Source organism: Crocodylus porosus, unplaced genomic scaffold (assembly GCF_001723895.1).
Source record: "Crocodylus porosus isolate Cpor-Errol unplaced genomic scaffold, CroPor_comp1, whole genome shotgun sequence".
NCBI lineage: Eukaryota > Metazoa > Chordata > Crocodylia > Crocodylidae > Crocodylus > Crocodylus porosus.
This window is the reverse complement of record NW_017728886.1, coordinates 48,903,931-48,918,341: the sequence shown is the minus strand read 5'-3', so window position 1 is coordinate 48,918,341 and position 14,411 is coordinate 48,903,931. Positions and strand designations below refer to the sequence as shown.

General features: G+C 40.2%; 1 protein-coding gene across 3 annotated transcripts in view; it reads left to right on the top strand.

Moving 5' to 3' along the window:
- THSD7A (thrombospondin type 1 domain containing 7A) overlaps positions 1–14,411 on the top strand; it is a 519,106-nt gene that overhangs the window by 416,341 nt on the left and 88,354 nt on the right. For all 3 annotated transcript variants that reach the window (XM_019533950.1, XM_019533945.1, XM_019533947.1), the window contains one exon: positions 2,604–2,707. In XM_019533950.1, coding sequence (XP_019389495.1) covers positions 2,604–2,707 — 104 coding nt within the window. The remainder of the gene's footprint in view (positions 1–2,603; positions 2,708–14,411) is intronic.

Sequence of the window (14,411 nt, the reverse complement as noted above, 5' to 3'; positions counted from 1 at the left end):
CAATTGGGGTACACATATTAAGTGGGGAAGCTGATTTTCTATTCAGAATAGAAGCACTCTACTCAGATTTTTGCTACACAGTACAGCATCTCTGGTATTACTATTCAGATAGCTGAGGGAATCAATTGACTTAATGGCTCATTGTTCTTTAAACCAGAGGTATTTAAGAATGGTCTTTCCTTTGTAATGGTTTTTATGTTCCATTAATAAAGTTAACTCATATCAGGACAATTTTGCCATCTGACAGTACTCCCGGTCTCTTCTCCTATTTCACATCTCTTTAGCTTTTAAGCAAAATAGATCCTCCTATGGAAATCAGCTTTCTGCAGCAGCTATGGCTAGGTACACATTACACATAAACTGTTATAAGCGATTAAAAGATGGTCTATATCTGTAACAGAACAATTCGGTGCACATAAACAAAAATGTCAGTTTAAGGTAGATCTGGATGGATGTAGTCTGGATCAGATTTAAGCAATTTAGGTTAGGCTGGTCTATCAAACTTCGGTACCAGATTTCTTCCTGACTCAATTTAGGTCACAGTCCCCCAGTATCCCAGGCTGCTTCGGGGGTCCCCACTAACCCACCCTCATAGAACAGCACACTAGTCTTGGCTCATGCTTGTCTGCTCCAGCAAGCACCAGGCCAGCACCAGCCCACCCCCGGACTGTCACAGACAAGCCAGAAAAGCCACTGTCCCCAGCCCCAGCCAGCCTCAATAATATATGAAATTATAAAAGCACTATATTACATTGATTTTTTTTTTAACATTTCTCATTCATCTGAATTATGACATCTGGTCCATCAGCAGATTGTGATGTACCTAGCTGAAAAATATATATGAGGGTGTACAGTTCTTGAAGCGGCTAAACTTCAGCACTCCAAATGGTAGGGAATATCATTTTAAAACTTTTTCCTAGGAAGTGTTAACAGCATCATTTATATCTACTTCTGCTTCAGTTCAGGTACCAGTATAGGGTAGGGCAAGTTACACTGAAAGTTGAAGCTTATGAAAAAGGAGTATCTAGCATGAATCAGCAATTTTGGATCACTCTAAACACCAGAGCTCATGGTTTGGCAGCATGGGTCATCTTTTGGAAATATATAACTTCTCCCCATCCCGCTCCCCCGCACACACTCATGTCACTTTTGATCACAGCTGGATTGGGACAGTAGCCATCCTGCCCAGGATTTGGGATTTTTAGGCACTTCCAGGGCAATCTAGACATAAATTCTGTTGGTACAGAAGAATTTTAGTTGATAATTGAATTAAATATGCAATTGATTTGTTCAATGAGGGTAAAATGTACTTTGTTTAAAACAGTATTTCAGAAAAAGCATTGCTCTCCCATTCTTGCAAGTTGTTTCACTGTATATTCTGAGGAGTGCTTTTGGTCCAGCAATTTGCTTACTGGTGTACATGTGGCAATGGCTGTCCTGCCCAACCCCTTTTCCCCATTATATATAGCCAAGCTCTGCTTTTCTCTGTGTTCAGCTTGGGAATCTTCAACCCCCTCCCTCCAAATAATGTTCTCTCTGCCATTTCCATATCATTGTGCAGGAAAGAAAAACCCCTCTTAAACGCATCAGACTAGAGAATTATTTCAAGTCATTGACTCCAAATGGTTGTCTGGGTGACATCTCAGTATAGTCATTCAGCAAGGTGTCCATCATCTTTCTGGGTAGAGGGGTACCTGTAAACCTGTATAATAGTTTATTTGGGACCCTGTACTGGTTTATGTAATCATGTTATCCAGCATTTCCACCCAAAGAATATGCTAAAATGCATAATTTGACTCAGATATAACCCTCTGTGTCTCCCTCCAACATTTTCAGTTATCAGTAGACTGTGGACTTTTAATCACTAATAGCAACATGCTCTCAGCATATAATCATACAGAAGGAGCTCTTTCATTAAATTAAGTTGTTTGCACAAATCAAGACCATTATGTGCTATGAATAATACTAAATATGATCAGAATGATACCAACATAGCTATAGCAATTTAAGATTTATGTTCTAGGCATGATAGTCCATAAATTATGCAAGAGGAATTCTTATGGTGATATCTTTTATTGAAACAACTGTGTAATTGGGAGAGAGTTGGACAAGCTTTCAAATACAAGACATTCTTCCTTAAATGACCTGGAAACTCTGCCTAAAAAATCCTTCCCTAAGAAATACTTGTCTCTGGCACCAATATTTCTGGACACAGTGCAGCCGAATTTGAGGTAAAATTTCAAAGTAGACGACAAAGTCAGCTTACACAAATCCTAGCAATGATATGATTTTTGTTGATATGTTTACTATATATTTGTTAACAATGAGTTGTGTTTCCAGAGCTTTCAGATATGTAAAGAAAACCATGGCCAGCTTCCAGAGACCCTTACAAATAAAGGGAAGTGTCAAGCACCTGCAACTCTCATAAAACTAGTGAGCACAATAAGTGGAGCACAGAGGGAAAGAATAAGTTCTTTGCATACTATGTTTTGTTGTGGTTAATATTGGTTAAGAATATTAACCAATAAACAATTACTCCCATTTCTTATGGCAGATATTAATTTAGATGAATTGTTTCTAGTTTATTGCTTTCCTTGTTTCAGGTGGAAGACCCACAAACGGCGCAGATGCCAGCTAGTACCATGGAACGTTCGCCAAGACAGCCCAGGGGCACATGAAACATGTGGGCCAGGACTACAAGCGAGAGGTTAGAGCAAGCATTTCTAGTCTTAATTCCCTGCAAGTCCTGGGTTATAACAGGGGGAAGGGAGGGAAGGGGAGGGAGGGGACAGGAATTGTGCACTCTTTCATAAGCAGTTGTAATTGCAAATATAAAGGCTTAAAACTTAATTTTTATTAAAATTTGTGACAGCCAGCAGGTGCAAAGACTAAATTTCTGGCTTGGTATCAATCCTTTATTCATAAATTAACTGTTTTAACTTTTATAGAATTTTTAAATCTTTTCTTTACTTCTGCCATGTTCGTGGCTAAGGATAAGGTTATTTCAGGTTTAGTAATTTCCAACCCACTTTCCTTTGCCATGAGAAAAAGGAGCCCAGAAATCATTCTCATTAATTAAGGCAAATATTCCAGTGTGTCTGCAGTGGAAAAGCCAGTGTTTTCATGAAAAAAATATGGTAATTTTTCACATTTATTTTTAGTTAGAATTTTATTTTCTTAACCTGTCTTCCATGAAAAATATGGTTTGTCTGTGCAAATGTTGTGTTTTCAATGCAGGAAGGGGGATTGTACATTTCTGTGGGCAAACACACTGTAGCCAAATCTGAGATTCTTTCTTGTGTATATCTGGCATATGATAGTGTCTACTTTTAGCAGTCTAATCTTGGCTTCAGTGTCACCTGTATTATTTACAGAATTTTTAAAGTTAATACAACCATGCATATGTGACTGCATGATATATAGTAAGAAATAATTTTGAAAATTATTACAAAAATTGAAATTGCCTCTTGTCTTATTACAGTAATAAAATTATTGTGAACTACCAATCAACCCTAAACATCAAGAGATTTTTCTCCTTTTTTGAGTACAAGTTCCAATCCATTATAAAAGTATTGACTTAGCAGAATACACAGTCATTTCCTGAACAGGAATCAGTGATGCATTCTGGTTTTTAACTTGCATGTTATATTAAAGTATGTTATGATTTACTTTAGACATTTTGGATGATAAATCTTAAAGCTGTAGTTTCTGTAAATGATTCTAAGGGTGTCAAACAAAATCAGTTTAAAGTATAACTTGAAATAAAACCTGAAGGTGCTCCTGTTAATACAAAAAATCTTCTGATGACGGTAATTCTCATGACAGCACATCACTAACACGATCTGTTTCTGGGCCCATCGACTTCTAATGGATGTAATTAGATTATGCTCTTAGAAAATAAGATTTATTTCTTTGGTAGCAGTAATTCGGGATAATATAAAATGTTGCCTCCTGCATTGTCAGGATAGAAGTAGTATCTAAATCTGCAGCATAATTATTGACATTTGCCTCTCAGTCAGACTGATGCATGTGCTCTATCATCACAGTGCAAAGATTTTTTTTTACCATTCACCATGAATGCTTTACAGCTGTACTATCTGTACTCTAATATGTACCTCCATTCACACAATATCCAAACATGGAAATAATAGTTTTGGAAATTCAGTGGACAGATATTTGCAAACTTAGTGTAACTGACTTCCACTGTTTTCCTGAAATACTTCCCTGGTAGAAGCTCTGGATTATGCTGAGAAATGGTAATGTGGTTCTACAGACTTATTCAAGCAAGAAACTTGCCAGCACATTCAGATATAAGGGATTTGGTAATAGCTTTCCAGAGGAGATTCACTAGCTTATGGGATTGATGGTCTAGAATCAGGAACTGTAGGAGCAGCCGAGACTGAGGAAGAACCTTGAGCTAAACATATGTGTGTGTGTATGTGTACATGTACGTATATGTATATAATGCAATACACGCAGTATTTACTCAAATATAAGACAACATGGGGGGGAAAGTGCCTCATTTTACATTCACATTGAAGGAGACTTCATTAAATACATTGTCTATCTTTAAACTGCTTCCAAAAGCAGCATGTGCTCAGTAATGGAAACCAACTACAAAGTGGATCAGATGCAGCCAATACTAAGCATAAGTGTAAAGCACGTGGTCCATATAAGGCAAATTTTTTATTTATTTGTTTGTTCTGTGTTCAAGCCAAATCAGCCAAACCAAGTCCAAATCCATTAGTCATTCCAGAACCATAAGTGGCCCTACAACCAGCAAACATCCTCCACCCACACCAGGGGCTTCAGATATTTCCAAAGGCTTTTGGTGGGCATCCTGCATGCAAGCCCCAACCCAGAGGCTTGGGTTTAGTTGCCCCCAAATTTTGCCTGCCCTCAGCCATATGGCCACAGGAGCAAGTTAGGGAGAAGCTTCCCATTTCCATAAAGTGGGTTCTAAGCCCTAACACCTCAGCAGGTACTAAACTATGCCAGAAGAACAGTTATCTATGTGAACACTTAAGGAAAACTGCCTTCATGACTCAGATACATGGTGTTTCCCTTGCCAGGAAACATACTGAGGGAAACCTACCACAGGGGTAGATTAGTACAGCCCATCTGAACAAGTTATATGATGGTGCCCATTGCATTCAGTCCCCCTCAACACTAACTCTTTTTCAAGTCATTGTGAACCACTACATTGAATGTATTTTGACTTCCTCTTCACTCCCGCAGCTGAGCTGCACCTTTCTTTCCCATTTCCAATCATTCCTGTTTCGTCATTAGCCTTAAATGTTTGGGAAACATAATCAAATGGGGTCCCAAAAGTCCCATGCAGAGTCTCTCTGTCTCCTCCCCTCTCAGCCCTTCATTTCTGATTAGTGTGGCCCCACCCTTCATGAGATGGAGCCAAACCAGGTTGCCGTATGCCTCATCTGCATATAAAGTTATGAAGGATTCCAGGACTTGTGACAAAAACACACAGTTCCAGTCATGAGTGGGGAGCTAATTGGGACATGGGGAGGAACAGTGCTCAGCCATGGGGTCACTCTGGCTTGAAACACTGTTGTCTCTGTTGGAGCTCAGACCAATGAACTACATGGTGAATCATGAGCCTTTTGGCTTTGGACTAATGCCATGCATAGTTTGTACTATGTACAAGTGGGACATAAGTGCTGCTTAAAAGTATGTTTATGGAGTATCTGTGCTAAAACTTCCAGCAGTTTCAAAAGGGTTTCAAACTGCATCAATTCTGGATGAAATAAGTCTATGGTTACCTGTAGTAATGTCCCTATATGTAAATTACTACATTTATGTTTATTCCTAGGTCACTGTTTTTAAATTTGTTTCTCACTTCCATGTGCTCACAGTGAGCAGAGTCTGACAGTAAGGAAGTGGGGAAAGGGCTGCAGAGAAAAGAAGTTAGGAGAGGGGCAGAGGGCCAAGTGGCCACCTAGCCCCCCAAATTTATTTCCCTGCTGTAGCAGTCGGTGGGGGGCAAATTCAAGGCAAACTTCCAATAATTAGATTCTATAAATGGAAAATCATAAGACACGTATACATTTTCCATATATAGAATTTAATTATTGGGAAGTTGTCTTGTATTCAGGTTGCCTTATATTCAAGTAAATGTGGTAAATGAAATCAAGCCTAGGGTGCATGAGAGGCTTTTGATTGTGTAAAATATATATACTATTTTTGAAAGATAACCGCTCTCTTTTAATGATGACCTATTCCATTTTGAGCACTCAAATGGGTACCTTAGCACCAATTTTTCTCTCCTTTGTGCTAATTTGTGCATCCAGGTATTAGTAACAAGTGCCTAGCTTTTAGGCAATGAAAGTTAAGAGTGGTCAGCATCTCTGAAAGTTAAGCCTGAGCCTTTTGCATGCTGATCTTCCTTTTTTCTATATATGTATATGAGAAAACTAAAGATAGGATTGGACACTATTGCAAAAAAAAGTTATTCATGTAAATTGATCCAGCAGCCTTCTCCCTCTAAGTTAATGTAGGGCAAAGTGGTGTTGGATGTATGATTATGGCAGCTAGTGATGTATGGCATTGATGAGCCCAAGAACAAGAATATAATTTTTCTTTTTTTATGTGACTCAATTAGAGATCAGTACAAATGAGTTTTTAGAAGGAAAATAAAAGTTGTTCTATAAGTTTTAAGCAGACAATGGTTAATCCTGTGATTTGTGGCTGTGTGATTTAGACAGCAAGGTTTTCATAGAAATATAGCACAGGAGAGGACTTCAAAGGTCATGCAGTACTAGGGTGACCACATCGGACCATGGGAAATCTTGGACACTGCCTCCCTCTCTTCCTAAGTCAATGGTGCCACTGTAAACAGAGGTGGAGTGGCGCAGTGTGCTGAGCAGGCAGGAAGCAGAGGGACCTGTCCTCCCGCCTTCCTTGTGCACTGAGCCAATTTGCCTCCCCACTGGACTGCGCCTCATGCCCTTGCAATTCCAGGATGCTTGTTTTAATCTTCAGCAACTGGCTGGGACTATCCTATGAAATCTGGGACACTCCCAGCCAAATTGGGATGTTTGGTCACCCTATATAGTAGAACCCTATGCACAAATGGGGGCTTTGCTATTCCTAAGCCATCTACTCAACCTCTTCTTGGCAACCTCCAAGGAAGAACATTCCCTAGGGCAATTTGTTCCATTGTCTTATTATTATTTACTGTTAAGGCAGCTTTAATATGAATCTGCTTTGTTTCCATTTAAACACATTGTCTTGTATGCTGCCCCTTGTGGTAATAAAGATCACTCTTTTTTATCAGTCTTTTCAATATTTGAAAACTATGATGAAACCCACCACCCCTTTCTCTTGTTCTCCAGGATAAATATACCTAGTTCTCTCAATCTTTTCTTTCAAAGCCTATATTCCAGCGTCTTTATCATCTTTGTCACTTGCCCTCGCATCCTTTCCAGTTCATCCTTTTCCTCCTATTGTTGGGATACAATACTCCCAACCATCTTTTGCATACAAAACTTCTGTTAATGCAGTCTAAAGCTGTAATTGTTTTTTTTTATGGTAGCACCACATTGACTCGATTTGAGTTTGTGATCCACCCTAACCCCTGGATGCTTCTCAGCAGTTGTGCTGCCTAGCCTGAATACTAATCATATTTCCGATTATGTATTTATGCTTTTTTTTTTGCTTCCCTATATCACTGTATCATAGGAAAGTAGAGCTGGACAGTGACTTAGGTTTTCTTGGTTGATTTTTTTTTTTTCTTTTGCTACCTGTAGTCCAGTTCTCCCATTTATCAAGAGCCTTTGGGATTCTAATCAATCTGGTTTTATGGTGGTGAGTGTATGACTTTTCAGATGTTTATTTTTTTTCTTTTGGCTCGGTTTTTGGTTTTGTACCAACTATTCCAGTATTTTCTCAGATGAGATTGGTTAAGGGTCTTGGATACAGAACACAGTGAAAATAACTTATGTGCTTTGTGAGGTAATTTGTATACTGTGTTAATATAAGCACACATTCTATCATTGTATATGGAATAAGCAAAACTAGTTCAGCTCTTCTTACATCTGAGCAGAAATAGTTTTTTTCAGTGAAGAAGTATCTGAGAAATGGAAGTCAGTCTCTGGCTCAGAAATTCATTTTAAGAAGTATCTCTGTACATTCTAAAGGAAATTATTTTAGATTTAAGTGTGTTTTGCACCTCTGAAAATCACACAGAGAGCACACACTAAACATTTTGATAAGTTTCACACAAGGTGAAACTCACTTCCATTCAGAATTATTTATCCCTAGTGTTTCAGTGTTAGCCTTGAAAATAAGACCTACTATATTTACCTGAATACAAGGCAATTTCAAATGTAATACAAACCCCACCAAAAAATAGATTCTATCCATAGAAATGGTATAAGTTTGTTATAATACTCCATGTATAGTATCTAGTTATTGCAGGGATATCTTAATTTGTCCCCCTCCCAATCATTGCAGTGGGAAAAGCAGCAGTGAGGGTACAGACTGCCAGACCATTTCCTCTCTATGCCTGCACCTTCCCTGTTGGTACCTGTCCTCCCAAGCCCCTTTGCCATATGCCCCATCTAGCCGCTTGCCCTCACACTGCCTGTGCTCCCCCAAACCCTGTCCCTCCCAGCCACTTGTGCCCCCTGGCAGCTTATCTTCTGTGGTGGCTCTGGCTCTGGGACAGTCAGCAGATGTGGTCTCAGCCATGACTTGGCCCAGCCAGTAGAAGCAGCAGTAACTCTGGGCTGGGACAGGTTAGCACTGGAGCTAAGTGGTGATGGGGAGGACACAGGCTGCATAGTTTCCCCCAGGTTTCCCCCTGAGACACACACTGTGGGTCTCTCTCAGTCACCCCCCACTCCCTAGAGGCTCCATCCCCTATACTACACAGTATCCCCCCATGTTGCCCCTACTACGTGGTCTCCCTCACACTCTCCCTGCCATGCTCCCTGTCTCCCTCAACATGAGACATCCCAGCCAAGGGCAAACAGTGGCTCAGCTTCAACTTCAACCCACAGCCTGGAGCCAGAAATGAAACAGTTGCCTGCCCCAGATGGTTCTTGAAACCAAGATGAAGCTTTTCCTCCTCACGCTGACTGGGGGAAAATCCTCTTCTTGAGTTCTAGTAAATATGGTATATAGAATTTAAGAAGTGTGATATTTTGTTTTGGTCCTTAACACAAGAGTCATTTCATACTAGTGCAGAGCTAAGAAAGGCTTCCCCATACACAAACATCTGCCTCATCTGGCTTTGTACTGGAAATCATCATGAAGTTCTGAATGGGCTGAAGTAGGATATCACAGACCTTGGCTCAGATCTTGTTAGCTGTAAAGGTTAGCAAGTGGAGCTTCATGTTTTTTATGGTGTGCAGGAGATGAGCCAAAACTGCCATAGGCCATGAAAATACTACATGATAATACTTTCTCTTAGAGCTGTTATTCTTGGGATCTTTTAATGAAAGGCATTTTGTTGATGGAAATGTATAGAGCTACTTTTGTGCATATAGTCTTAATTCAAACACTCAAAATCCCGAAATGCTGATCTTTCAGAGGCAGACAAAGTTCTTTGGGTGAATATGTTATCTTTTCTTAGACCAACTTAAATAGTTGGAAAACAATTATTAAGCAAGCTTAACCCTTTGTCAGGCTAAGGAAGTTTCAGCAGTTGGTGTGTGCTCTTCCTGGATGGAATGAAAAGTAAAGAAGCCAGAGGCTGGGCTGGTGTGCATACAAGACAGGTAGTCAGTGAAAATGTAGATTGAGGAGTCACTGGGTGAGAGACAGGCTGGGTGGGGTAGAGAGAAGGGGGATGAATAGTCAGGCAGGTTATAATGCATCATAAATCCAATGTCTATATTTAGTCTATGATTTTTAGTATCCAGGAGGTTGATGAAGTGGAGTTCAAAGGCTCGTCTCTGGGAAGTGTTTTGTAAGTTTCCTTTGAGGATCAGGACTCAGAGGTTGGAGAGAGAGTGGTTTTCTTGTAAGAAATGTGCCCTCACATGTAATTGGGTTTTCCTGTGTGCGTTCATTCTGGTGAGCAGTTGTTGTTTGGTCTCTCCATATTTTCCATCAGGGCACTTCAGTTCACTTCACTTCTTTCAGAGTGAAGATCACCATAATCTTTGTTTGTATGGGTTTATGGTATAATGGTTGTTTTTTTGTGATAGATATTCTGTTTAGTACATTTACAGTTGTCTGAATTTTTATTCATGTTATTGCTTAGAGATATGTCTGTAAATGTAGATATAGATATCTCCTCTTGGAGGAAAAAATCTCATCCATAAAATTTCTTATCTTGCAGTTTGAGTGCATAAAATTTCACTCTCCTCAGCTATATGTGGAAACATACACACTGTACTGGTGTGTAAAGAAAATCATACGTTAGACCTTAGTATCAAGTACATAGTACATCAGCCATGGTGTTAAAGCCATTGCAAAGAATGGGCAAATCTTGCATTCATTAGCATTTTGTTTTAAACGATGTTTTGTACTGTTAATACTGTGAACACACCTTAGTCAGAAATAGTCATTAAATCAGAAAAGAAAATTAGAAGACAGAAATCATTAAAAATGACTAAGAGGAAGTTGGTCTTGAAAATGCAAAGCTGGAGGTAGAGTAAAATCATGCCTAACTTTATATTGCAACCCAGTATTTCTTGTTTGCATTTTTATCACATTAGGCTTAGTTGAGAGCTGAAACTGGTTTAAGATAACCCTAGCTGAATGTAATATCAGACTTAAAGGATTTGGGTCAAACCAGTTTATGAAACTTTTGTCTCAAACCCCTTCCTGGTCCAAGTTAAATCCGAGTCCCCCAGCATCCCAGTATGCTTTCCAGCCTTGGCCTGGGCTTCACTATCTGCTCCAGCAGAGTACGGTTGGAGGCGGGGGGTGAGGCAAGGACAACCCTCCCCCACTCCAGGCAAACCCCAGCTGGGGTCTGGAGCCGCGGGGGGGAGAGGGGGTTAAACACCCCTTCCCCTGCTCAAACTTACTGATGACTACAAATCCCAGAGACACCTGGAAGCAGCCCCTGCCTATGCCTGGAACCAGAAAGAGTTCTGCTACTGTGAACATGGACTGCAGGTCCCAGAGACCTTGGGGGAAGCACAAAGAGGAAGCTGACACACAGTCCATGCTGGCTACATGCCTGAGAGCCATGCTCTAGCGCCTCCCCAGCTTCTGGCCTGAGCCACTGCAGGCATGTGGCTGCATTTCCTGAATCAAAAGTGAATGTGTATCCAGTTGTTTCTCAGTTTAATCTCTGTAGTTTAGACTAACTTGCAAACACTGAATCAATTCAGCCTCTGGCTTTCTGGTTGTCTTTACTCAGCCCTAGACAGCTCTCTTTCTAGCTATCCTGTATGATTAAGCTTTTATTGCAAATCATATCAGTTTACATAACCATGTCACAACTTCGGAACTTCAGTTTGGTGTGGAGGAATGAGGACAAAGTTTGTAACTGTGTTAACAAGAGGGCTTGTTCTATAAACGTGCATTTTTTATAAAGAAGAAAAAGGTGACTCAACTCCAGTGGTCCTGTAAGTGATGGTTTGATGTTCCTAACAAAAACCAGGTGTAGTGCAATGGAGGCTTCCCTTATTGCAGCTATTCAAAAGCACTTTATGTCTGACCTACAGAATTGTTGGTAGTGTAATCTTGAGTCTTTCTTGAACAGAGTGACAATCGTATCAAACTGTCATTTTTTATGATGCACGTGAACTTTAAAGAGGACCTGACCATGAGTCATGCATTGTCTCTTCTGGGTCTCCGTTAGCACATAACTAAAGCCTTCTGATTTCCAATTGTGTGAACTATTTACTCTTTCACACACAGTGATATGAACCAGTTGCAGAAACCAAGACAGAAAATGCAGTTAGGCAGTAGTATCAAATCTATTGTTCTTTAGGTATTTCCTCTTCCTGATTAAGAGGCATAAAGTATACTAAATCCTCACTGCTCATCCCTAAATAGTATCAAAATCCAAGACTGAAAGGTGTGGAGTGAAAGGCAAATCCAGGTAAAACAAAATTAGAGAAAAATAGCAAAAGCTTGATAAAGCCAATAGAAAATGTTTATTGAAAGTGCTTCTGACTACAAAGGAAAATAAAAAAAGAACCAATGTGACATGTACATACCTCATGACTTGACAATTATTAGCAATTTGGGAGAAATTTGGGAAAGAGGTCAACAACATTTTGAACAGGGTATGAAAGCCATATATGGTAGCTAGTAAATGCATTGACAAAAAAAGCGCTTTTTAAACTGTTTTTCTGCTTTTGTAGAAGCAGCTAGTCTGGGAATAGCCTCTGGGCCTAGTCAAAAGTATTTCTATCTGAGAATTCAGAATAAAACTCCACTACCAAATCTATAATGGGCTAATTGCATCATCATTCTTTTATATGTGTGTGTGTGTGTGTGTGTGTGTGTGTGTGTTCACAGGACAGGGTTGTCCCAGTGACATGTAAAAGCCTCTCACTGAAAGATACAGAACCTGCTATATGAACATGTGCTGTGCAGCTGCAGGCTGCATGTCAGAGCCTGGCAGCTCCGCCACAATGCTGTCCAGGACTGCCTGGTGAGTGCCATCCCAGCTGCAGCAGGGGAGATCTCTTGTGAACTATACTGTCCCAGGCTGCAAGAGCCAGATGCACCCGGACATTGTGATCACGAATGAAGAGACCAAGAAAATAGTGATCATGGATGTGACCATCCCCTTTGAAAACTGGCACCAAGCCTTCACCGAGGGTGAAGAATAGCCTCAGATTATGCATTCACACCAAGAAAAAGAACAGTACTAAAAATAAACATTTATAATTGCCAGTAAGAAAGAAATATTTGCTGAATAGCCAGGAGCCAAATTCCATATTTTTTCCTGTGCACAAAAATATCCAAATTTGTGCTTACACTACATAGTTTGCCACATGCTGCTTCTGAAGAGGGTACTAAAAATATTTTAAAGCACAGGTCCCATGTGCCTGAGACCTCACAGAGATGGAAATAAGCATTGGTGATGTAACATGGGTAGCACTCATGTTGAACATATAAACAACAAAGAAAACAGGGATAATTTGTATCTTAGTACAAATTAAAATTAGTAGTACAACTCCAGTGTAAAGAAGACGGATGATGACACAACCTCATAGATTCATAGATGTAGGGTCGGAAGGGACCTTGCAGATCTTCTAGTCCAACCCCCTGCCCTGGGCAGGAGAGAAAACTGGACTCAAATGACTTCAGCTAGGTAATCATCAAGCCTCCTCTTAAAGACCCCCAAGGTAGGAGCCAGCACTACTTCCCTTGGAAGTTGGTCCTAGACACTAGCCACCCTGACAGAAGTAGTGCTTTCTAATGTCTGGTTTGAACCTACTCTCTAACAACTTATGGCCATTATTCCTTGTTACTCCGGGAGGCGCTCGGGGGAACAAGGTCTCTCCCATTCCCTGCTGGTTCCCCCTAGTAAGTTTATGGATGGCCACCAGGTCCCCTCTCAGCCTTCTTTTGTGGAGGCTGAACAGGTTAAGGTCCCGTAGCCTCTCCTTATAGGGTCTGCCTTGCTATCCCCAGAAGGGGACAGCAGGACAGCATTTATGAGCTATTCTCAGAAAAATTTGGTCATGCTACAGTAGAATGTGCAAACTGGCATTTTTTTTTACTTGTACATAATGACACATTTACTAAAATAGACCATTAGAACTTAATTACCCTAACAACAAAATGTATTTAGTTTAGGGTCCTTTGTGGCTTAGTTCAAGCAATAGTATAAGATAAAGCTTTAATTACATCAAAGTCCCTTGTCTTGAAAATTTAGAGAGTAGTTTATTTCATGCTTTTCTTCTGGGAGATACTAATTGTTAAATAGGGAAACAGTTTCTTAAGTGAGTTGCATCCACATTAAATTCGATTTTTCTGTTAACTGTACTCCTGTGCTTATGTACTTCACATTTATTTGGGTTTAATCCAGTAAGAGAAGAATCACATTATTTCCTCTCACTGCTTATGACTATAATACATAAATTTGATTTGGTTGGGGAGGGTTAATTATTACTCTGGCACTGTGTGCTTTGACAGCAGTTGAAAACTTTACTTGTCATAGTGAGCTGATCATTGATCTCAGCTGGTACTTACAAAACACAATTATAAAGCCGTGGGCTTGAGCAGAAATGCCGAGTCCTCAGTGGCTCCAGCTGGAGCTATGGATGCCAAAATTACTCCCTGCATGATAAAAAGGAAATATTATTCCAGTATCCACAATTCAAAAAGGATGTGGAGAAGCTTGAGAGAGTCCAGAGAAGAGCCACATGCATGATCAGAGGTCAGGAAAACAGACCTTATGACAACAGGCTGAGAGTCATGCGGCTCTTTAGCCTGAAAAAGCGCAGGCTCAGGGGTGATCTGATGGCCAC